General features: G+C 43.0%; 1 protein-coding gene across 1 annotated transcript in view; it reads right to left on the bottom strand.

The window, feature by feature from the left end:
• Positions 1-26,747, bottom strand: part of me2 (malic enzyme 2, NAD(+)-dependent, mitochondrial) — a 38,611-nt gene extending 11,864 nt beyond the window's left edge. The window contains exons 1-8 of the mRNA XM_056293609.1: positions 26,633-26,747; positions 14,076-14,232; positions 5,684-5,817; positions 4,736-4,885; positions 4,005-4,080; positions 3,453-3,614; positions 3,053-3,266; positions 2,107-2,204 (exon numbers count right to left, since the gene is read on the bottom strand). Of these exons, the coding sequence (XP_056149584.1) occupies positions 2,107-2,204; positions 3,053-3,266; positions 3,453-3,614; positions 4,005-4,080; positions 4,736-4,885; positions 5,684-5,817; positions 14,076-14,189 (948 nt within the window). The 5' untranslated portion in view covers positions 14,190-14,232; positions 26,633-26,747. The remainder of the gene's footprint in view (positions 1-2,106; positions 2,205-3,052; positions 3,267-3,452; positions 3,615-4,004; positions 4,081-4,735; positions 4,886-5,683; positions 5,818-14,075; positions 14,233-26,632) is intronic.

The following is a 26,747-nucleotide window of genomic DNA, read 5'->3' as shown; positions in this document are numbered from 1 at the left end:
TACGGTTGGTCACTGAGCAGCTCCAGTAACAAGTGAAAGCAGAGGAATAAGTGAATATCCCAGGTAAAAGCTCTTCAAAAAGGAGAATGTCACCTTCACCAACAGAGTAAAACTAAAAAAAGTTAAACGCAAAAGGAGCAAAGACATTGCAGATGTTATTTCCTTCCCTGAACTCAGCAATGCAACCCTAAAGGTTAGAGAAATGTGAGGCATACACATATGACTGATGATCATGGTGTTACAGAGTATGAAAGAACTGATAACTAGCAGTTAATTCTACACTTTATGTACTTTCTCTATCTCAAAAAGTAAATTCATTCATTCATTAAATTAGAATCATTACTACTACTACTACTTTTGGCTGTTCCCGTTTGGGGTTGTCACAGCGGATCATCTGTTTCCATCTCTTCCTGTCCTCTGCAACTTCCTCTGTCACACCAGCCACCTGCATGTCCTCCCTCACCACATCCATAAACCTCTTCTTTGGTCTTCCTCTTTTCCTCTCCCCTGGCAGCTCCACATTCAGCATCCTTCTCCCAATATACCCAGCATCTCTCCTCCACACATGGCCAAGCCATCTCAATCTTGTCTCTCTTGCTTTGTCTCTAAACCGTCCAACCTGAGCGGTCCCTCTAATATAATCGTTCCAAATCCTGTCCTCCTTTGTCACTCCCAATGAAAATCTTAACATCTTCAACTCTGCCACCCCTCCAGCTACGCCTCCTGTCTTTTCGTCAGTGCCACTGTCTCCAGACCATATAACATAGTAGCTGGTCTCACAACCATCTTGTAAACCATCCCTTTAACTCTTGCTGGTACCCTTCTGTCACAAATCACTCCTGACACTCTTCTCCACCCACTCCACCCTGGCTGCACTCTCTTCTTCACCTCTCTCCAGCACTCCCCGTTACTTTGGACAGTTGACCCCAAGTATCTGATAAATTAAATTCACTAAATTAAAATCATTAAAGTTTATTAAATCCTACATCCTAACCAAGTCCTCAGTTTAGTGCCATTTTCTTTAGATTTAGGTGTCAACAATACTGACTTTTACCAGTAAGCAATGTGAATACAACCACAGAACAAAGGAGAGAAGCAGTTCATGGCTTCCTCAAGACAGCCTTGATACAAACAAAACACCACCACCACCACCACCTGGTTGGTGCAGCTCCTGGTCTAATGAAGGCAAAATCTGAGGAGTCAGGGGGTTATGAGTTGTTCACTTTCAATATTTTGTTTCCAATCAACTTTATCAATCAATACCATTGTGCAAACCTTGTTGATATTTACTAGTCTTATCAAGCTTTAAGAAAGCAGACATATTGTCCATGTAGCGCAGCGGTCTATTCCGTTGCCTACCAACACGGTGATCACCGGTTCAAATTCCCGTGTTACCTCCGGCTTGGTCGGGCGTCCCTACAGACACAATTGGTCGTGTCTGCGGGTGGGAAACGAGATGTGGGTATGTGTCCTGGTCGCTGCACTAATGCCTCCTCTGGTCGGTCGGGGCACCTGTTCGGGGGGGAGGGGGTACTGGGGGGAGTACCGTGATCCTCCCAAATGCTATGTCCCCCTGGCACAACTCTTCACTGTCTGGTGAAAAGAAGCGGCTGGCGACCGCACATGTATCGGAGGAGGCATGTGGTAGTCTGCAGCCCTCCCCGGATCGGCAGAGGCGGTGGAGCAGCGACCAGGACGGCTCGGAAGAGTGGGGTAATTGGCCAGATACAATTGGGGAGGGAAAAAAAAAAGGGGGGGGGAATCCAAAAGAAAAAGAAATATTACACCTGGAACCTTTCAATATTAGCTCAATGCAGAGGGAAATAAATTAATACATATTATGACAAGGGTTCAGAAACTTAGGCTGGAACTCTTGCTACACAGATTTTAACATAATTAACCACCAGTACATCATTTTAACTTCTTAAAATAATCTTTTTGTGTTAATAGCTTTTTGTAGTGGCATTCCCTCATTTTGAACATTGGGTACCATGCTTCGACATGTTGCCGACCACTGAAGATGGGAAAGTGACTGAGGAAAAAAAGCAAAACAATGCAGCAAATGAGAGGGATTGAAGGACAGATGAATTACAGTATATGGCCTACCTCCCCAGCTCCTAGGAAAAGCACCCTGTGTTCGGTGATGGGTTTACCAATGGCTCTTTGAGCTGCCAACAGGCCAGCCAGGGCCACTGACGCTGTGCCTGGAAGCATAAACACACACATATACGTATACACATATATAAACATACAAATAGACATACATTTTGTGAGAGCAGAGAATAAAGACTCTTGGAACTCAGGGGGTGAAAAAAAAAATCAAAATATTTAAGCTTCTTTTAGACAAGACTACAGTGAATTTACTTTTATCAAATATGATCTTAAAAGGGAGCAGAGCATCTTCAGCAGAGGGGGACTGATGTGAACAAAGTTGTATTCAAATAAAGAAAGTATTTCCGAAATGTCATACTGTACAGTGATGGTCCAAAACAAACAAACAAATAATAATAAAAAATAAAAAAACAGATAAATTCTCCCAACTAGAACGATAAAAAGAAACCTTTGATGTGGTCTTTGTGGGTGGTACTTTAAACACGATTATACCATGGTCACAAAGAATACTCGTCTCTGATTGGCTGAAGGGTATGCATTAAAACCATACAATGCAAACGTAGTTTGGCTCAAGTTCAATCACTGTTCTAAATTGATGCGCTTGCCATAAAGTTGCGACGTAATCATAGTAACACAATGAATCAGTAGGCAAGCCCAGTAAACATTCACGTATTCGGCTAACTTTTGATTCACAACCTATTTCTGAGTACAAAACATTCTCAAAAAAATAATTGAATGTTTTTATTCTAATTTTAAAGGTTTTTAACGCACAGTGCAGAGGCAAAGAACCACCCAACGTGAAGTGGAGGATGGTTGCCTTAATGCATACCTTGTCATGACTTGTCCCTCACATACACAGCCACATGTTTCAGTTGAAACATATCAAGTGTCAACATCTAAATGCATAACTTACATTCAAAAGTCAGGGTTACATACAAACCTTGAATGTCATCATTGAAAGTGCAGTACTTCTCCCTGTACTTTCTGAGAAAGCGGAAGGCATTGTGATTCCCAAAGTCCTCAAACTGGATTAGAGTGTCCTGACCATATCTATCCACCACAGCCTCCATGAACTCATCAATCAGGTCATCGTACACCTGGGACCGGTCCCGCTTCTGGTACAGGCCCATGTAGAATGGATCCTGCAGGAGGGTCTGACAGGGAGTGAATTCAATTTAGACTTTACAAGCAGACTCTACTACATATAAAAAGACAGACAAAGACATAGCTAGGGATGAAAACACAACACATGCTGGCAGGACATTTAAGATTGAATAAGACATGGGGTGATGAGGTAATGCCAACAGAGTTCCCTCCACCACACCCACACCCACTAGTACCTCGTTGTCTGTGCCAACGTCGATCACCACTGGTAGACACCTCTCAGGTCTGATGCCAGCACAGGCAGTGTACAGGCAAAGCTTTCCGACAGGAATGCCCATTCCATATACGCCAAGGTCACCCAAACCTAAAATACGCTCTCCATCAGTTACTACTACAGCCTATTCAGAGAGGAGGGTTGAGAGAAAATGGGTTTGTTAGCATCATAGCATATTTTCAAGGTACAGCCACACAATTAAGCATGTTAACAATGAGAAAAACAAACTAACCCACAACCGGTTAAACAGGGCATAATGCATAGCGTAGGGCAGGATGAAACACACTGTGGGGCTAACGTAAGTAATTCTGATTTCTATCTTTTCACTGGTGTTTGCTTGTAGAGTTCTTAAAAATGTATGCTTCTATCCAAGACCCTACTCATACTTCCATTCATCTATAAAATAAGGAAGCGTCCCATTCTGCCTTAGAAAGTTACAGTTAAGGATTGATTATGCACAGCTACAAAGTACAACTGAGGCAATGTCTCTAAGGTAGGGTAGTGAGGTACTCACTGCAACATTAGTCTCTGGCCAGTTGTCCAGGATGGAACGGATGTGGCCTTTGTCCAGAATAGAGATGAACAGGCCTCTGGTTATAGAAACAACATGGTGATTGGGTACTGAGTAGTTTTGAAACTCTTTGCATGGTTCTATCAACAATGACTGGGGAAAGAATATTAATACATTTTAATATTGCACCACCTTCCATCATTACCAAGGACTGTCAAGGGCTGACAACAGGCTAACCCTAGTTTCTAGAAAACATAAAATATTGTGCAAAAGATGTTTTTCATTGCCTCCAGTCCATGTTTCTTCAAGCATTTCCAACTATGTCTTTTAGCAGGAACTCCTAAAGGTACCTGCTCGTTGTAAGCAAGTCAAGCTCAATAATGTAAATTAATTAATGTTAATGTAAATCAGCCTGTTCATTAGCAGCCATAGCATAAAGCACCAACATTGCTACTACTCCTCCTGCTACTGAACCTTCAGTTTTTATGTTGTCATTTAAACTTGAGACACCTTGAGATGTGTCCAAATTACTCTAATGCAAATTCTTAGGGGAAGATATATTTTATTCATTCCTCCATCTCATGCCACCAATATTAAAAGTTCCACAGAAAACCATCATTACTGCTCGATACTGGGCATTCTCCTTCTAAATCTATTCCCATTATCCTTACCTTCCTCTAAAATATACTGTACTTGCACTGCTACAGCTCCTATTGCTTCTACCACATTCTTACTTGGGTCTCCTGAAGATGTGCCCATACTGTGTGCAGGCCAGGCCAACCGTTGGAGTGTAGACTATTGGCATCAGTTCCTCAATGTCTTCCATCAACACTCTATAGAACAGCCTCTCATTCCTCTCCTGAATGCCCATGAGGTAGATGTATCTGTGTAGAGAGAGAAAGACAGAGGCAAGGTGGACAGAGGATTATAAAGAGGGTAGGGACAAGGATGAAAAGATAAAGAGGAAGAAAAGAGAAGAGGGGGAGGTTAACCAAAGCATTTGCTGCAAGTCAATAATTTGTGGAACAATAAGCATGTGCACAAAAAGACAAGACCGATACACAAGGTATCCATCCATCCATCCATTATCGAAACCGCTTATCCGGCTGTCAGGGTCACGGGGATGCTGGAGCCTATCCCAGCAGTCATTGGGCAGCAGGCGGGGAGACACCCTGGACAGGCTGCCAGGCCATTACAGGGCATAAGGTATATCATATTAAAATGATAATGACTGCAACATCCAAAAGGGTATTTTATTTTCAGTTTTATATTCAAGACACATGCAAACAAGATAAAACAAAATAAAACAACATTTAACAGACAAAAAACAAAAACAACAAAAAGGGAAAAAAAGAGCTGCCAGACATACAATATAGGTATATATAATATAATTTGGTTCACAGCAGTTTTCAAGAAATTACACAGGCAGGGATTACAAGAGTACAGATAAATGGTAAAGAGTACCAGGTTGCATCACTACAGACTGTAATTGAAAATTATTTTTCTTTCAGATAGTCAATGAATGGACCCCGTATGCTCAAGAATCTATTGGGTGCTTTAGATCGATGCAAATAATGCAATTGATTGATTGTGCTTTAGATGGAGAGAACACACTTCCATAAATCCAAAAAGGTATTATTAAGGCTAAATTAGACCATGTATTGAGCTGACTATGATCTTACTTCTGTAAGGGGTCAGTCATCTTCTTGAGGTTGTTCTGGAAGCGCATGGCTTGAATGTCTTGGGTCTCAATTTTGGGAGGCAACAGGCCCTGTATCCCCAAAATCTGGCGCTCTTGTAAGGAGAAAGCCATGCCCTGGAGGAGAGAAAAGAGGAGCGAGAGGGATGAGAGGTGGGGTGGAAGTTTTCTACCTTGAGAAACCCACAGTACAGGCCATTAGTGGGAGTGAAAATAATGGAGAGAAATGAGGATGTTACAGTTGTGTGGTCAAGAAAACTGTATTATCTTTTGATCCCCATCTGTGAGAGGGAAAGAGTGAGAGAGAGAAAAAGAGAATCATCTTGCTAAATATACAAAGCTCCATCGTGACAGCACTGCAACATCAGGAACACGCACACACACACACACACACACACACACACACACACACACACACACACACACACACACGAGACAGCACCAGCATGGTGTTACTCGCAAAATGACAAATGCATGGTTGTAACAACACAAGACAGTGCTGAGGTTGCAGCTTGCCTCAGGACAGTATGGCTTGTATCCTCTAGTCTCAAATCAGTTAAGAGCAGCTAAGTGGATGTATATGTTTGTAATTTGTTATGAGATGGACAGCTACGAAATCTTTAATATTTCCTCACTAGGGTATGTGTGGCATGAAACTAAAGCTGCAGGACCAAGACTAAAATGATACTGACAATTATCCTGCAAGATAATGTGATTGTTACAGTTATCAAAGACTTGAGGAATAAAATGTTTTACTGCCCTGTTGCATTTGATAAATACTAAAAGGAAAGTGTTTCAATACTGAAGATATGCTACTACTACTACTGCTACTACTGCTACTTTCAGCTGCTCCCGTTAGGAGTCGCCACAGCGGCTCAGCTGTTTCCATCTCTTCCTGTCCTCTGCATCTTCCTCTGTCACACCAGCCACCTGCATGTCCTCCCTCACCACATCCATAAACCTCCTCTTTGGCCTTCCTCTTTTCCTCTTCCCTGGCAGCTCCATATTCAGCATCCTTCTCCCAATATACCCAGCATCTCTCCTCCACACATGTCCAAGCCATCTCAATCTTGCCTCTCTTGCTTTGTCGCCAAACCATCCAACCTGAGCAGTCCCTCTAATATAATCATTCCTAATCCTGTCCTTCTTCGTCACTCCTAATGGAAATCTTAGCATGTTCAACTCTGCCACCTCCAGCTCCACCTCCTGTCTTTTCTTCAGGGCCACTGTCTCCAGACCATATAACATAGTAGCTGGTCTCACAACCATCTTGTAAACCTTCCCTTTAACTCTTGCTGGCTGGCTTCATGATAATGTTTGGCCATTGCATAATCCATGTTGCTAGTGCATATAGCTGTGTTATGCTCATACACCCTTTGCTTCAGACAGCGTTTTGTCTGGCCAACATAAGCTTTTCCACAAGGGCAGTTTGGTTTATACACCACAGAGGTGGTGGTGCTACAGTTAATGAGCTGTTTTATAAAGAACTCTTTCCCCAGTATGCGGGTGTGTGAAGTACTTCACATCTGTTGTATTATTGCAATGGCTGCATCTACCGCATCTGCAGTTACCCTTTAAGTCAAGCCAAGACGGTTGTGGCGTGTTTGGTTTAAAGGTGTGAACAACACTGTCCTTGATGGTAGGTGCTCTTCGAAAGGTGAAGAGGGGAAGAGTTTTAGTCTGTTCACAAAGCGTAGGATCAGCTTGCAGAATATGCCAGTGTTTGGTGATGATATTGCGTAATTGTTGGTGGCAATGATTAAATTCTGTAGTAAAACATAATTGGTCCTTCCACCATCTCAGCACACTCTCCTCGCTTGTCAGCACATTTCCATCTCTATCCCTGATCGCCCTAACTTGCTGCACATCCTTCTCAGCTCAGCCCCTCTGTTTAGCCAATCGGTACAAGTCCTCTTCTCCTTCCTTAGCATCTAACCTCTCATACAACTCACCATACGCCTTTTCCTTTGCCACCTCTCTCTTCGCTTTATGCTGCGTCTCCTTGTACTCCTGTCTACTTTCTTCATCTCTCTGACTACCCCACTTCTTCTTCTCTTTCAATACTGAAGATATGCAATAAAGGCAAAAAGAGATATACAATTAAACATGATTAATTGCATAACCTTAATGACAAAACAACTTTCTGTATGTCTACATCGAATGTAACACAACGTTCAAGGCCTTCTGTATCTTCAGTGCAAATGTGCATTTCTGTCCATTAGGCTTCAGTATGCAAACACACTCTTCTCCCAATATGTCAGAAAATTATAGAATGTGCCATCACGGCATCAACTGAAAACCTCATCCACTGGCTGTTAATGATGAAAATCTAATTCTATTGCCTGTACTGCTGAATCCTTAATGCTAGGGCCAACGCTTGCTTTCATATTCCGTTGAAACATCTAGCATACGTCTAACTCACAATGCCCAAACTGTGCCCTCACTAAAAGGCTTCATCATATTCCATTAAAGGTAAGGCATCACTTCCAAGAAATCTAGGAGTATGGACGTGAACACAATGGGAGTCAACAGACTTTTCCTGGCAGGCACCAGCGCAAGTATGTTTAAGGGGGCTTTCACGCCCACCTCGTTTGTTCCAGACTTTCTGACTTTTCGATTTGATCAGAACCAAAATTACAGGCATGAAATCTCCCGCAGACTACGGTCCAGACCAAACAACTGAACCTTGGTCCACGAAAACAGGTGGTCTCAGTCCGGATCAAAGGGAACCATGGTTCGGTTCGTTTCCAGTGTGAAAACATTTTTCGGATGGTTCGGACTTTTGGACCAATTACAGGAAGTTCTGGCAGGCTACCGTCAGAACCGGAAAAAGGAAATATGAGCCAGTCCGACGACGTTATTTATTTATTTATTTTTAAATATACTTTATTGATCCCTGCAGGGACATTCTGCTCTGCATTAACCCATCCTAGCTGTGTAGGAGCAGTGGGCAGCCGCTGTACAGCACCCAGGGACCAACTCCAGTTCGTCTTGCCATGCCTCAGTCAGGGCCACAGACAGGAGTGTTAACCCTAACATGCATGTCTTTCTGAAGGTGGAGGAAACCGGAGCGCCCAGAGAAAACCCACCGCAGACATGAGGAGAACAAGCAAACTCCACACAGAGGATGACCTGGGATGACCCTCAAGGTTGGACAACCCCAGGGTACAAACCCAGGACCTTCTTGCTGTGAGGCAACAGCACTAACCACTGGGCCACTGTGCCACCAAGTTAGAAAAAGTCAACTGGAAAAAAACTCACAAAAATGCTGACACTTTCCAGGTATTTTCGGAGAGGATATGAGAGAATGGGAGAGCAATGCCACCTCAATATTATTATAGTGACAATGAAATGAATCTATTCATTCATTTTCTCCATTAATTCAAACGGCGATAGAAGGCTGTCTGCTGAATTGACAACATGCCAACATCAGATGCATGCCTGTCTACAAACCAATCAATGTCAAGTACAGGGAGACGCAGCACATGTAGGTGATGACAGCAGGACGTAGGTATGTCATGTAAAGTTCTTTAGTGTGCTCGCATAATTGCAATGTGAAACCAAAACAAGCCGGATCAAATGTATACAATGTAACAAAAACACAAACCTTGGTTCAGACCTTCAGGTTTGAAAACAGCCCAAATGGCCGGGGAAAAGATAAAGTGACCCTCTGAAGTTTGGGTCCTAATCTGGGAATTTCCCCGAAACACTGCAGTTAAGAAGTCTACATGCACTTGTGACATGGCTTCCTGACCTGTAGATGTACTGAAGCTCTGTATATGGTCAGATCTGAATATTTCATACCAAGGTAACCTATTCAACTCTAACATGAGGGAGAGGGAGAGAGTAATTTTGTAGGTGAGCGTAGGCGGGGGAATTGGAAAGGAGATGAAAGTGGGGAATAAGTTCCAAGAAGCCAATAAGGAAAACCTTAGGTAGAAACACCCCACTGAAGGAAAAGAGAGCGAGAGAGAGAGAGAGAGACAGAGAGCGCGAGCGAGACACACACACACACACACACACACACACACACACACACACACACACACACATTGAGAGTAGTAAGTGGGACCAGGGGTTAGAGGATGTGAAACATGTGCAAAGTATTTTCATGTCCGTGCAATGTGTACGTATGTGTGTGTGAAATGCCCCAGCCTTGAATGAAATATGAACCGTAACTGGCAACACATGGCAGCCATAGCTTGCTCAGTTTTACGTGTCTCTATGTGGATATACACAAGTATGAGGCTCAAGCTAGCTCCAGTATGGTGGGTGCAATGTATAGGGGGGCCTCCCCTGTTGTAGTGCTGAGTCATGCTGACGATGTTATTTCACTTCACACTTTCAGTATAAACTAAAATACACTAAACATCTTTGTTGTCCCACCAAAGACCTGTTATTACATATACAAACCACGGAATACATATTCTGCTTCCTTTTTTGAAAATTGAAAACTTAGCTGTTTACAGCTGTAATATGGTGCACCGCTTTCATTAGCTAGAGGCCAATGCTGCCCTCTTAACACACACTGTCCAATATCTAAAATGTGTGGCATCAAACAGCACATTAGCCATTTTTTTCCCCAGACCTCCTTACGAGCTGACATCATGGAGATGTTCCATCTACCAACACTGATTCGTTTAAAGATTACCCCTCAGTGTCAATAGGCACCATACCACTCTAAATCAGATTATTTCAAAATGCAAAACACAGCAAAGGGAAGAACCTCAGAAGAATAAATTTCAAGCATGGGGAAAACACTAAACAGGGAAAACTCCTCTGTGGTCACTAAAGCATGACAGCCAGACTACAATCCAGAACACAGCAGTCTAATGTGACTGTACCTCTGGCCCGGAGTCAGTCTTGGGTTGCCATCGAAGTGTAAATCCACGTAGACCTGTAATTCCCCTAACATATTGACTGTTAATTGGGTCCCAGATAGCAAAAAAAAAAAAGAAAAAAGAAAAAAGAAAAAGAGCCTTGAGGACTATATAAATTTCAAAAAGTTAACCAACTTTTTGTGTCCAAAAGCTAATAACTGATAAATTAATAATAAAAGGGGTGTACAATGTGCAAAAGGTAAATTTAAAGCTTCACTATGGAAGTTTGGCACAGTAGCGGTGCTTGTTGGCTGTAAAAAGTAATTTTACTTCCTCGGTGCTTTTATCGCGAGGCATACAATAATAAAGGTTTGACACCCAAACTAAATCTACTTTTTGTCAAACCGCATGTATTAACCTATTCAAAACTACTGAAGATACATTAGAGCTTGTCCTTCCTTAGTGTTTGAGAGCCCTTTGTTGTTACTGACAATATTGTGAGACCAGATGAATAAGTGATATGCTAGACGAGTCAGAAGGCTTGCTGCTCCAAAAAACTTGAGGCTGTAGCAGCAAAACTATTTGGTAAGGTCAGAGTTCATAGTCCTGATGGCCTGAGGAAAGAAACTCTGTCTCAGTCTCTCTGTATTTGCAGCATGACTGCAGAGGCGCTTGACTGACCACAGCAGCTGGAACAGTCCGTTGTTGGGGTGGTGAGGGTCCTTCATAATCCTGTAGGCTCTGGTTCGGCACCTCTTGGTGTATAAGTCCTGCAGGGTGCTCAGCTGAACGCACTATCCTATGCAGAGCCTTTCTATCCTGGGCGGAGCTGTTGCCAAACCAGGCAGAGATGCATCCTGTCGGGATGCTCTCCACTGCCCCAGAGTAGAAGGACTGGAGGATCTTCCAGGAGACTTTGAATTTCCTCAGCTGCCTGAGGTGATAGAGGCGCTGCCTTGCCTTGCTCACCAGTGTCTGTATGTGAGTGCCATGTGAGGTCCTCTGTAATGTGGACACCCAGGTATTTATACCTGCTCACCCTCTCCTCAGTAGTCCCATTAATCCTCAATGGTGAGTACGTCCTCTGTTGTTGCTGTGCCCTCCTAAAGTCCACAATCATCTCCTTAGTTTTGGAGACATTCAAGAGGAGGCTGTTGTCCTGGCACCAGAGTGATACAGCAGCGACTTCCTCCCGGTAGGCTTTCTCGTCGTCATCGGAGATCTGACCCACCATCACTGTGTCGTCCGCAAACTTGATGATGGAGTTGGAGCTGAACCTGGCCACACAGTTGTGTGTGTACAGAGAGTACAGTAGGGGGCTGAGGCCGCAGCCCTGGGGGGGATCCTGTATTCAGAGTAAGGGAGCTGGAGGTGTGACTACCCACCCTGACCACCTGGGGCCTGGCGGTTAGGAAGTCCAAGATCCAGGCACACAGGGGGGTGTTCAGTCCCAGTTCACTCAGCTTGCCAGCCAGCCTGGTGGGGACTATGGTATTGAAAGCTGAACTATAGTCAACGAACAGCAGTCTCACGTAGCCCCCCTTCCGGCTGTCAAGGTGAGAGAGTGTGGTGTGCAGTACCTGGGAGACAACGTCATCTGTGGATCTGTTTGGACGATAAGCAAACTGCAGCGGGTCCATGGAGCAGGGGAGGAAGGTGCAGATGTGGTCTTTTATCAGCCTTTCAAAGCATTTCACGACCACTGAGGTGAGGGCCACCGGTTGGTAGTCATTCAGGCAAGTTTTATGTTTTATTTTTTGTGTCTTGAATCATGGGTGGGTGCAATTTCATCTGGGCCAGATTTCATTTGGGTGGCACAGTTGGTCAGTGGTTAGCGCTGTCACCTCACAGCAAGAAGATCCTGGGTTCAAACCCCAGGGTTGTCCAACCTTGCAGGGTCATCCCATGTCATTCTCTGTGTGGAGTTTGCATTGTTCTCCCCGTGTCTGCGATGGTTTTTCTCCGGGTGCTCCGGTTTCCCCCATCATCAAAAAGACATGCATGTTAGGGTTAGTACTCCTGTCTGTGCCCCTGACCAAGGCAAGGCAAGACGAACTAGAGTTGGTCCCCGGGCGCTGTATGGCGGCTGCACACTGCTCCTAGCTACACAGCTAGGATGGGTTAAATGCAGAGAGGAATTTCCCCAAGGGGATTAATATAGTATATCAAAATCCCCAAAAATAAAAATAATAATAATAATAATAAAAATAAAAAAATCTGTACACTAATTTTGGTAGGAAAAAAAAAATCGCAAGATGTAGCTTTAAGCTTGTTTAAAAGGACATCATTCAGCTCATTAAACATTGTCAGAAGTCAAGTATTTTTAAAAGGTATGTAATCTAGCTCTTATTTTCACAATAAGCATATATTTAAACCCTTTAAATAGAGACTGAATTAGATTTCAGCTTGGGTAGATTCATTTGTATCCTCTTTGACATTCTTTTTTCTTGTTCGTAGTTTCACATTGCTGTCATAGACTTCTGTACAACCTAATCACTTTATGTGATGGAATACTGTACTTGGTTGACAGTGTCAGTCCAATACCTAAAATGCAAAATTTAAAGGTTACACATAAGTGTTACCCATACAATACTGACTGGCTAGCTGAAGATGGACAGCATGTAAACACACTACACCCAGTCCTTAACACAGGAATGTTCACCACTATTCCTGTCCTGTGATATAATTAGATAAATTGCCACCTCTTCAGAGACATAAGGGTGTGGGCTTCCATTGTGAGTGAGTAGACCTAGCTTGAATGAGGGAAGGACAAAACATATGACACAGTACAGTTAGAGGCCTTCAGGTGATATCTAATCTTGCCAAAGACCACTTTGACAATTATTATATTATGTTACATTAATTAAATCAAATGGAGAAAAAACAAGAAAAAAATATTTGAAGGCCTACTGCTGAACTGTAGATGCTAGGGATGGTGGGATGGGGGTGCTGGCTGGAGTGTGTGTGTGTGTGTGTGTTTCAGGGTTACATCTAATAGAATATCTAAAATTGTGACTTGCTATTCAAATGTATAAGTCCTACTATAAATGACCGCTATGAATGACAACTATTGGGTGTTACAGTGCTATTGCTGTGATGCTTGTCTTGGTGCAAAAGGGTATTACAGAGAAATTAAATGCAAACCAATGAACCACTACCCAGTGGGTCTCTCTGGAAGCCACATAGCTTATGCCAATTAGCCTACTTTATATCATTGCTCAAATGGCATGGATTTAGATCCAATTGGCTTACATATTGCAACACATGCTCATGAAAGTCTCCATCTGCTTATCCACCGTGGCGTTTATAATTGTATAATGTCATTTCTCTCAGCAAAACACTTGCACACTAGTGTTTTCCCTGCCATTTACCAGAGTGGGGTGAGCCCCATCCCCTGCTTAGAAGCACTACCTCCCTACTGAAAATTCATTCGTATTTTAGTAACACATGGTCTGATGGCTTAACTTAAGTGCAGACATATGTTCTTGTTAACATGCATGTGCACGCGTGCGCACACACACACACACCCACACACACACACACAGGTTCACTCACTTTGTTGGTGCGAGGGTTGAGCATGAGGGGCTTGCCCTTTTCTTTGGTGTGTGCCCATCTGTAAGCAGAGACACATGGTCGCAGGGACCAGGTTGTCCTTAACCTGGACAGCATGACAGACAGTCACTGGCCTGGTCAGCACGCTGATGAAAAGCCTCTGAGGACAGAAAAAGAAACTATATTTAAAAAGTAATACTAGACCATTTTTGTAAAGGTTTAATAGGGTAGCCTGAAAATAAAATGGACTCTAAAATGTGCCTAATCGTATATTTAAGGTGTATAGAGAACTCAGATCACTTTCCAAACTTTGGCTTTCCTTAATTCTCATGCAACATTTTTTTTCTGATTATATAGGCTATATATCTTTAACAAATAGCCTGGCCAAAAAACATAAATTAATCACAGCTTTTCCAGCCAGACAGAAAAACGAATGAGAACACTACAATCTGAAAATACTAAATACTACAAGCAAGAACATCACCAGCAATATTAACTGCACTTTTCTGGACATAAACTTGAGTTCTTTAGATTAAATGATCAGAAATCAGAATCAGAAACACTTTATATGTCATTTCATGTCATGCACTTGCACACATGAAATTAAAGGAAACGTTTTTCCCCAGCCCACAGCAGTGCAACACAAAGACAAAAACACACATCCAAAAACTACCAGAACATATATATCCAAACTAACCCATATATCTACACTACAAAAAAAAAAAAATCACTGTCAAGGAGAACGAACGCCAGCCAAGATGACTGTCAGAACTGCCAGTCTGCATGGGCTAGCAGTTAGCTTAGCCTGCCCTGCTTCCGTGTCCTGTCAGACCGTCCTCAGTGTTTCCTCTTCGGGTGCAACTCCGGTCAAGGCTTGGGGCCCACAGGATGTAGCAGACCAAGCTCCCTCAGCTGATCCAACGCCAGCTCTCCCAGCCAGACACATTTGACACACCTTCCTGCACTCCACAGGATGACACTAAAACACAGTCAAGGCTAGGCGAGGTCGCCGCCAGACTGCCCGCAGTGTTATCGGAACTGCCGGTCTGCATGGGCTAGCAGTTAGCTTAGCCTGCCCCACTTCCGCGTCCTGTCAGACCCCCCTCAGTGTTACCTCTTCGGGCACAGCTCGAGGCAGGACTGTGGCCCCTGGGCCCACAGGATGCAGTAGACCAAGCTGGATCGGCTGGGAGAGTATAAGCACATTTCTCTCACCTTGGCTGAGAGAGATATGCTTTTATCTTAAACATAAACGTGAGTGTTTATGTTTAAGATAGAAGCATATCTAAAATTAACTGCACAGCAGAGGACTTTCGATGTTATAGATGAAAGGAGAATCACAGAGATAAGGTAAAAATGCGTTACCATTTCAACCAACAAGAGTTCAAGTTAAAACGCACTTGATTTTGATGTCTGCCAGTGCCAAGGGAATGAATCCAGATTGTAATTGTTTGGTTTATTGCTTTACAGCAAGGCTACCCTGAGAGAACAAATCTCAGTGCAATGTCCCCCGACCTATCGACTCTTGACATCAACACCCAATCACATCCTGATAAGACATCCAGTCACAATCTGTGAAGACTTAATCTGAACGCTTCAAAACACGCACTCACAGAGGGATTATTAATGATGACAGAGGTTCAGATTCAGTAATCTGAGTGCAGACAAGAGCAATTTAGTGTTTAATCCAAAATAATGCCATGAAAAGATTGTAATGTAGATTTCCATGTTCTTAGCAAGGCTCACAAAAGAAAAAGTGGAAAAGACATTTGAACAACACAAGTAATAAAAGTATTGGAAAATGCAAATTACTTGGAATAACTATAAAATAATTTAAGCCTTTAGCTAGATATTGATTTAATAATGCATAGAATAAGCCTAAACTTTTATTTTCTGGCAATTTGGATTTGTTTGCTAGTGAACGGTGCAGAAATAGAAAATATGGGATAGAAACAAGGATGAGTTATGACAGGCTGCGAGCGACACTGAACCTGAAACTGACATTTAACAGCTTGGAATGTGACTGACAGCTGAGCCACCACTACACTTCGGCATTGCATAACATACTGTCTGTACTATTCCCACAGACCCAATATACACCAAAGGGGCTGATGTATTCAAGGTACTGGAGACAGCCATGCAGAATATAAAATGCATGCGGTTAATGAATTCAAGGTACTGGAGAGAGCCATGCAGAAAATAAAATGCATGCATTGTTCCTGATCAGCCTTTGTAGGGGTGGGGGAGGGGGAGATCGATTCAGTACAAAATTGCAATACTAAACTGTAATGATTATAATATCGCAGCATTTTCCTTGATTTGCAATGTTGAAGCACAGTTAGCAGATGCTGTGAAGAGGTTTGATTTAATGATATCTACATGTTTGAATATTTCAATTTTGGAAAGTGTAAATATTTACTTAGGGTTAATTAATGTTTTAGGTTTCTGTAATACACAGCGCTTAAAATGTGTATTTTGTTGCACATTTTCCTAGGATTGTGGCAATTTCCACATTTTACGGTAGATAATAAGGGGATGGGGCCTTAAAAACTGTAATAAAACTGATGTATTTATAATAACAAAAACCTCAATATTTATAATAGTGATATTTGAAAAATTGCACTCCGTATCGAATTAGCACTAAGATATTGTATTGTATATAATATTCATATGTATGTATACATATTAATTGTATGTATTGTAAATATTGTTTTGTATACTGCATAAAATATTGTTCTATCTAATCGGAAAGTACTGCCAATTCCCAGTGCTAGCCCTTAGCCCACCTTGTAATAAGTGTTCAGGGTATTTGGCAGGTGAGTAGAAACTATTTTCAACCAGTTTTATAATTTATATAATGTTTTGTTGTCCCCCCCCCCCCGATCACAGATCGGCAACAAGTATGACCTGGAGAAGATTATTTACAATGTCTTCATGATACAATGAGATTTTGAATGGAGATTTAGAATCATGCCTGGCTGCTCCATCAAACCGTTGACAACAACAAGAACTATCCATCCATCCATTATCCAAGCCGCTTATCCTGCTCTCGGGGACAACAAGGACTATTCATACTCCATTCCCATCCGGGCCTCTTTTCCACTTAAACCTGTGACTGGTTTGACAATAGCAGCCATACACAAAGACAATTCAGTCATGATGGCTGGTATGTCATGCGTACTAATAATGCACATAGCGCTGTGGTTTGTTGCAATTTTACATATATTGCATCGAGTGCAGAACGAGGTCAGTGTCAGCTCCCTCAGTTTGTTTTGTTTTATACTCAGGTACACCTTTCTAGTTTTCGTTTTGTTCTTGGTTTTGTTTTTTTGTGATATTCCAGTTCTTCATCTCAAAGGACATTGTTTTCTTGAGAACCTAAGTACAGCAATAGAAAAAATAAACTACAGCTGTGCGAAGCTTTCAAAGCCTCCAAATTCTCAGGACAACAGCGGTTCACAGTACTGTTAACTCACCTGTTTGTTGTTTCAATTATTACTCGGTGTAAACTTGCTTTTGTTTCACTCAGAACCAGGTAAAATTTTGAATTTTCTGAAATGAATTTTACCTCAACTGTCTTACAGACCACCAAATGGCTTTTTTTTCATATTGTAGCCAAAAGATATGTGGATTTATTTACAAGCCGTAGCTCAAAAGACTGTCACAGAAGAAGAGGAGGTATGTTCACAGATGAGGAAAAGTTAAATTGCTATACTTATGTGTGCTGGAAAGCAATCCCTGCTTCCTGAGGGGTTTTCTGCCCAGTGGCAGACAAAATGCATGGCAACAAAAACAAGGATTCTGGGGAAGTGACTGTCATTTTTCCATTGCCATCACACTACCGTATTTCCTGGACTATAAATCGCTGATTTTTTTTACTCATCTGGCCGGTCCTGCGATTTATACAACGTAATTTTGTCACACTGCATTATCAATCAAGTTTAATCTTGTAACTCAATTTACTGTACTAGAGGACTGCATTGGGATTGGGAATCCAATGCAAATCTCGCGGGACGGGGCAGTTTTAACTCCGCTGCGGGTGGGAGCGGCGTGTCAAAAAATAAACCGCGGGTCCCGGGATTTAGCTAGTGCAAACCTGAAGGATGGAAGCAACAAATGAATTCAAAAAGGTCAAAGCAGGTCATTACAATACAAAAGCTAAGCAAGGCAAGTCTGACATTTGGAAATTTGTCTCAGTTGTTACTGACAAAGATGGAAATGAACTGGACTTTGTTAGTTGCGACACGTGTGCAAAAAGTGGTGATCTACAACAGGCACAAATCTGGCACCTCAGGGTTGAAGCGACACACCTGATCCGTTCTCCCTGGTCAAAGATAAAGCACTTCTTCCTGCACATATTAAACAAGATACCGCCGAGAAACGTGTCTCACTTTGCTATAGCGACATTCGTCCGTATGACAAGTAAAATAAATACAATGTAATGTTGCCCTAGAATAAGTGTACTTATTGTACTAAAATAACCGTAATTATTACACTAGTATGAATGTAATTGTGCACAAGAATGTAATTTCGTCACTACGACAGGCATGCATCGCTTTATTAATACTACACAGAAAAATAACAGGTTTCTCCTGCGGGATGGGAGAACACGCAAAATCAATGGAACTCTACTGTGCAGGCGTGAATGGCCAGAATGTTTGCGGGTGCAGGTGGGAGTGGACACGCTCATTGTGGGTGTGTTTGCTTGCGGGTGCAGGTGGGAGTGGACACGCTCATTGAGGGTGTGTTTGTTTGCAGGTGCAGGTGGGAGTGGACACACTCATTGCGGGTGTGTTTGTTTGCGGGTGCAGGTGAAAGTGGACACACTCATTGCGGGCATGTTTGTTTGCGGGTGCAGGTGAGAGTGGACACACTCATTGCGGGTGTGTTTGTTTGCGGGTGCAGGTGGGAGTGGACACACTCATTGCGGGTGTGTTTGTTTGCGGGTGCAGGTGAGAGTGGACACACTCATTGCGGGTGTGTTTGTTTGCGGGTGCAGGTGGGAGTGGACACACTCATTGTGGGTGTGTTTGTTTGCGGGTGCAGGTGGGAGTGGACACACTCATCGCGGGCAGTAATGGTCAGAAATCCAGTGGGAACGGGATTAAGAGGACGCTCCCGAGCAGAGCTCTATGCTGTACCGCCATATAAATGCGACTTATACACTGAAGCGATTTATGTTTTTTCCCTCGCAATAAAGCGTTTTTTGCTGAGTGCGACTTGTAGTCTGGGAAATACGGTATATACGTAACCGAAATGAGTTTAATGATATGGTGGCGCAAAACATTTACTTGGTGCCGCTTTAGTTGTCCAGTTTAAATTCTTTTCACAACACCGGTATTACTAATCTATTGAGGTTATGGTGTGTTTACAGTTTCTTCTAATCATGCCATAGTTTTTTGTATTTAGATGGTACAATCCACGACTTACGCACACAGAAGCTGTCCGTCCCACTTCCGTTGTTTGCTTCATTACTTACTAATGAGAAAACCAGCCAATGCCGCATTGCTTTCAATTAATTTTAAAGCTTTTAGTTGTCTCCATTTCTCAAAAAATACACAATGTTGGGCCGTCCGGGTAGCGTAGCGGTCTATTCCGTTGCCTACCAACATGGGGATGGCCAGATCGAATCCCCGTGTTACCTCCGGCTTGGTCGGGCGTCTACAGACACAATTGTCCATGTCTACGGGTAGGAAGCCAGATGTGAGTGTGTGTCCTGGTCACTGCACTAGCGCCTCCTCTGGTCGGTCGGGGCGCCTGTTCGGGTGAGAGGGGGAACTGGGGGGAATGACGTGATCCCCCCTCGCATTACGTCCCCCTGGCAAAACTCCTACCAGGTGAGAAGAAGCGGCTGGCGACTCCACATGTATTGAAGGAGGCATGTGGTAGTCTGCAGCCCTCCCCGGATCGGCAGAGGGGGTGGAGCAGCGACCGGGACGGCTCGGAGGAATGGGGTAATTGGCCGGATACAATCGACCCTGCATAACTGTAGTCCACTGACTTCCGGTTTCCACTGCAGCGGTTATACCAGTTTCCTGTTTGTTGGCATGCGCTGTTGACAGTGGCATATTTTTCGCGATGCCTGCAAGATTTACCATGGATAAATATCAACGACATGCACAGAATTGTCGGCAAACTTTCACCTGCGCCTACCAATAAAGGGGCGAAACGTTTCAAGTTGTACATATCAAGTTATGTCCACAATTCCGTCCGTCCGTCTGCTCATCCTCATAATTGTGGGCTTAACTTGATATTGTAGCGAATTTGGGGGGCAATCCGGGAACCGTCGTCACAATCGGGACGCGAACTCATGTCTCCCACTCCGCAAGCGACAACGTTAACCAGTCGACTAAAGGCTCCGACCCGTTAGTCAAGGACCAACGTGTCTATGTAAGGTGAAAGTTTGCCAGCAATTCTGTGCATGTCGTTGACATTTATCCATGGTAAATCTCGCAGGCATCGTGAAAAATATGCCACTGTCAATACCACACGCCAACCAACAGGAACTGGTATGACCGCTGCAATAGAAACCGCATGTCAGTGGACTACAGTTATGCACAAAGCCGATTGGGGAGAAAAGGGGGAAGGGGGGGGTACACAATGTTGACCCAATGGCGAGTAATATCACGTTTCTTGTTGGTAGAGCACACGAGTTGTTGCAGTACTCCACATAGCCCTGGCAGTGCTTGCCATTACGGATGTACCTTTATGGTTTTTAGGTTTGATAGCAAGTGAAACATTAGCTAGCAAGCCAGTCAAATGTATTTATAGCCCTCAATCACAATTTAGAGCCAGAAGCCTTTACAATCACATTACACTCTGTGCAATGTACAACACCCTTAAGCACAGTTAATTTCTTTCACAAAATAATGGGTCCTGTCTCCTGACTCTTTTGAAGCCAAGGGGAAATGCAACTACAGCAGCAAGCAAGTTATTTGTGGAACAAAAATGTGCATCACAGCATGTAATTTTGGTAACACTTTAGTATGGGGAACGTAGTCACCATTAATTAGGTGCTTATTAGCATGCAAATTAACAACATATTGGCTCTTAATTGGTCATTATTACGTACTCATTAATGCCTTATTCTGCATGGCCTTATTATACAACCAGTAAGCCATGAACTATGAGTTTTCCCTCTATAACCTCAGAAGTATTGCTTATTAGTACCATCTCAATATGCTTTGCTTAGTATGGACTTTATAAGGTGGTAGTACCACAAGAAGAGTTATTCTCCCTTACTAACACTTAATGAATATGGTCTGTTCTTACATAACAAAACACAAAACTACAAGTGTTCATAGTGTTAAATTACTGTAAATTAAGTTTTTGTTACTTAGAATATGTTCCCCATACTAAAGTGACATCTTGATCATTACTAATTCACTAGTAATTAAGTTTTTTTATGTTCCCCATACTAAAGTGTTACCGTAATTTCTTGCTATTTGAAAGGTGACTCAAAAGACCATTCACGGTGTAATAGGGGTTAGCTAAAAACCTGAGGTTGGCTGTGTTGCAAGCAGAGTAAAACAGAGTTTAAGTCAGCTTTGCACTTAATTACCAGAACAGAAAAGGTAGGCCTCTGTGTTTAAAAAGGAAGGATAAAAGGCCAACAGCCAACTGTTAATAAGCCATGTCTCTGTTGCAGTTAGACATGATTTGCAGTGCCTCGGTTTCCAGAAAAAATTGAACTACAGGCTGATTGGAGAAAAGCCTTGAAGCCCGACTCAAATGGGTGCTTTCATGCTCTGAAGAATGGAGCCACACACAATGGGTAGCCGAGCTTAAATAACTATAGAACAAAGTAAAACCATGGTTAAACTAACAAATGACACTCACCTGGACAGCTGACAGTCCCATTTCCACCCTTCTTAATGCTTATGCCAAAACACCCCAATGTCTGCCCTAAAATTACCTCTCTACACCCTAACTGCAACATGCAAACCCCTTCATTCACACCATACTAATATTAGGCAGATGTAAATAGAATCAAATAAATTAAGCAAAGGGATAAGATAAAACAAAGACAGCATTCAAACAAGATACTCCAGAAAGGCCACATCAGACATTAAGACTGACTTTGATTAATTTAACTGCAATCACGAAATGTAATTACACTACGTTTGTCTGGCATGAGTCATAAGGTAAATGTATGATTAGCTTTTCATTGACCTTACAGTTACTCAGTAATTTTCCAATAGTCAATTTGTCTGTGAAGAATAAATTCAGAGGAAGTACAAAAAGCTGCTCATGTTTCTTGGCCTTTGATAAAAACATCTGATGAACCCCCTAACAAGTACAGTCAACTGGCCTGGTCACATCTCCAGACAGCTGAACCTAGAAAGCAAAACTACAGCAGGGCCAAATAGCAGCCTGTACCAATGGCAGTGAACACAATCTACATTTTTATGCTCCATTGATTCGATATTTTGAGAGGAGTCAATCTACTGCCAGTTTGGATTCCAGTCTATTTCCAGTCTGGTGAATGACCAGCAACAATGCTTAAGCCCAGTGGTTCTCATGGCTTTTCTCTAAGGGGTCATGGGCCTTTTATTGTCCAGACAGTAAACTGATTCTGTGGGCAACTGACAAATGGAGCAAAATTCAGCATTGTCATTATTTGATTCATATTTTATTCCAGCATTTCAGGAAAGCTTTGGCAACATGACAATATAGTGGTGACCTGGGACTCACAGCCAAAGCCTGTTTTCTTTTAGTGAACCATTTTCCATATTTGGTTCCCACTATGGTTTTTGGAAATCACTTCTTTAGCTTCAACATTTTTTCTTTCCATTTCCCAGACAAGCCATCTCATGAGGAAGTGACTGTCTGGTGAACTGAGGTTGTTGTTTCTGCGTCTTAAGGCAGATTTAAAGAACTGAAGCAATGGCAATAATGAGTCAACTTTGTCAGTGTTTAAACAGAAAGCCTGATTGCAATAGTATTCCCATGGAAAGATAAAGTTATTTCATACATATCATTCTGTAGCTCTTTCAAACTGTGGGGCTTCATTAAGCTGTTCAAATGTAGCATAAAACAATGACACCGGTCTAGGTGAGAGCACTGTCTGCAGCTGACTCTTGTTTTGTTGGTTTGGTTTTTAATCAGTCAAATAACCATCCTCAACACTGAGAAAAGAAAAGGTAAATTAGTCCATCTATCTTGCAAAGCTCTGAATAAGTGCTCCACATGGACAGACTACACAACATGTGTAATCATATCAGTTTTGCGAAAAGATAAATTACTGCACACTTAACAATTGAAATTTACAGATTTCTAGTCTTACCAACCTTAGAGCCGTACACAATTAATATTTTTGCTCATTCACCAGCTCACACTACAAGACTTGCGTAGATTTGAATCATAAAAATCCAACGTGTTACATAATTGTGACGGCTCCGACTGGTCAAAGAATCAGTTGGGGGGGGGGGTGATTTGATTTGAGTCCTAAACCCCCCGCATACTACCAAATAAAAACTGTACCAACTGTCTATAGTGAACTGCCCTACTTTCTACAAACCGGTGCAGACTCTCCGCAATCTTGACAATCAGTTGTCATGGCCAAATCAGGGTTATAATCAAGCCTCACAATGTGTAGCGTGTCCTCGGCTTAACATGATAACTTTCCCTCTACAACACTCAGGTAATGGCAGAAGCACCCTGGGCAATACCACAGAAGTTTTCCCTTGTAGCTATTTAGGCTCAGCAACCCACCCTTACGACCTTTCCATTCAAGATTTCACCGTGGCTACGCTATATGTTTTTAATCAATGCTGAACCTAACTCTTTAATTCCAGAAGATGAATAGCAACATGTGACCTGTAGTACAACTTTAACAAACTCCTAAGCTTTTACTACTGACTCCAAAGTAACTCCAATGGTGTGAACGGTTGTGACAACAGCGTCTCTGTTGAGTTACTAGGTGAAATGCAAACAAGTTTCACTCTGGAAGTCACTCTACAAACAGGAAACCACTCCTCTTCCTTTAAATGAGCTATAAATCCTCTCTACAGCTCGCTAGCAACCACATAAACACACACACAAACATAGTCACAGGTTTCTTCACATCACATGATTATGTTTATGGTATTCATAACTAAATGTTACAGGTTATGTTTTCTCAAATTTACAATCTGACATGGCCTACTGTCTTTACACAAATGGGTGAGGCAGGTGTGGTTTTTTTCTCGCAAGAACGTACGTTGATGTGCGTCTTTTGTGTCTGAAACAATCTCACACTTTTACTGTATCTCATACACATTAACCCACCTTAACCTTCATCGGCAGGTTAAATTGCCATTGCAGTGTTCTACTTTTGCTAATCAAAAGCCCCCTGTATTTAGCACAAAGCACAATTGCCGACCTTCAGTACTGCTACGCAAAAACACCTTTAAAGGATTTGGACAAGTTTCTTTGGGAGGTGATCTAGAAAGGGTCATGAGTGTGTGTGTGTGGGGGGGGGCGCGTCGGTGGTTTTTAGTGAATAACACATTTTACCTATACTCGATTTAAAAAGAGAATTCAAATAGTTTTTCATCATTTAAACTGACTTCAGAGGCAAAAGAACGCACTCAAGGTCAAAAGGGGGATGGGGATGTCCCGAAGAACGACACTAGGATTTTTTTCTTTTTAAGGATTATCCGAATCTGTTTATTTCCCATGTAAATTGTCACATACAGACAGAATAAAAATAGCCATTCTTGTTTGGTGATAACAAAAACAAGTAATTCTGAAGGGGGTGAAAATCTAACGGGGCAACTCCTTTTTTTGGGGGGTAATAATCAGATAGACGTACTGGACATGGTGTTTCGAACCAGCAACAGAAACAAACTAACAGTAAAACCCTCATCACTAATATAGTAAGACTAGAAGAACCCCGCTACAATGTAGCGGTTTGGTTATCCACCCGTCTAAATCTCCCTCCTCTTCATCCTGCCAGCTAACCGCCTTCCCCCTGCCCCTAAACCCCCCCCCACTCCAACTCCCTCCCCCCAAATGCTCAGAATCATCTGAAATGCCGAGAAAAGTGGTTTAACCCCCCACTCCAACTCCCTCCCCCCAAATGCTCAGAATCATCTGAAATGCCGAGAAAAGTGGTTTTTAGACATTTTTAGAAAAATGCACATTTTGCATAATTATGCATAATTATTTTAATTTTCTGGTCCTCTCTGGAACAATACCTACCACCTCCAAAAAAATTAGGATCATAAGTGCATTTTTGCAAAAGTGCATATATTTTGCATCATGCCAAAACATTTCTAAGTCCCAGAACATTTTTTTATATAGGTGAAAAAAATCAAAGATGCTCAGAATCATCTGAAATGCCGAGAAAGGTGATTTTTAGCCATTTTTAGAAAAATGCATATTTTGCATATTTATGCATAATTATGCATAATTTTAATTTTCTGGGATTTTCCCCTTACTCTCTGAGACAATACCTACCACCTCCAAAAAGAATTAGGATCATAAGTGCTTCAGTTTTCGGTTGCGCTATCTACACTAACACACACACACACACACACACACACACACACACACACACACACACACACACACACATACACACACATTACGAAAATATATGAGTAGACTAGAAGAACCCCGCTACAATGTAGCGGTTTGGTTCTCCACCCGTCTAAATCTCCCTCCTCTTCATCCTGCCAGCTAACCGCCTTCCCCCTGCCCCTAAACCCCCCCCCACTCCAACTCCCTCCCCCCAAATGCCCAGAAAAGTGGTTATATGAGTAGATTAGTGACAGCACGAGCTGTCAAACCCTACACACTCACACACAGCCGGTGTTGTGACGATTTATGCTGCCTTGTCGAAAAACGCTACCGTGGTGCGAAACGAACCCAGCCTCGGAGCTCCAAGTCCCCCAGCACGAGACGCTGCTGCGATCTGCCCGCATCCCAGTCACCACCCAGGACCCACCTCTGCAGACTTCATCTGTGCTTTATGACGTTTATTTGTCTTCCCCCCTGTTTTATCTGTCTGAGTAGGGAGAGTGGTACTGCTGGCGTACAGTGCCCATAATAGGACATTCTATACCGTACTGGCGTCGTGTGTGCGGCTGCCTCTTCTCCCTCTCGTAGCCCCCCTTCCCATCCACCCCTCTATGTCTGTGTTACGCTTATCCGTCGTCTTGTTTCACCCCGTCTATTGTAAAGCCACGTTGTTACAAAAGCGCTACACACGTTTAATTTATTCCTCAACCGCATGCGCGCATGCGCAGAACCGCTGAGTAGCACGTCTCGACAGGTAGCACAAATCCACGATACACCGGCAGCCGCTAGCTAACCGCTAGCTGGCGAACGAGCGACAAAACCCGAGCTCCGAGGGCAAGGCTCGGTAAATAAATTGCCGAGGACACGGACAGCTTACCCCCCCCCACCCCCCGCCCCCGGCCGGGGTTCATTACTGAACTCCGTCGCGCTGCCATGCTTCGGCAGCCTCATGCCGGCTAACCCGCCGCCGCCGCTGAATGAACCGACGCCGGCTTGAGTCGGCGAACCCTCCCCCGAGACCCGCCGTGGCTTAGAAAGCGACGCGCAAATCTTACCTCCGCTGAGCAGCCGCCGCTTCGCTTTGCTTTGCGTTGGGGGGGGTTCTTCTTCTTCTTCTTTAGTTTAATATAAAAAAAGCATCGTTTCTCCTGGACGCGTCGGGACCGCTGC

The sequence above is a fragment of the Lampris incognitus genome, chromosome 1 (assembly GCF_029633865.1).
Source record: "Lampris incognitus isolate fLamInc1 chromosome 1, fLamInc1.hap2, whole genome shotgun sequence".
Classification (NCBI taxonomy): domain Eukaryota; kingdom Metazoa; phylum Chordata; class Actinopteri; order Lampriformes; family Lampridae; genus Lampris; species Lampris incognitus.
The sequence above is the reverse complement of the archived record's forward strand: the minus strand, read 5'-3'. Positions and strand labels throughout refer to the sequence as shown.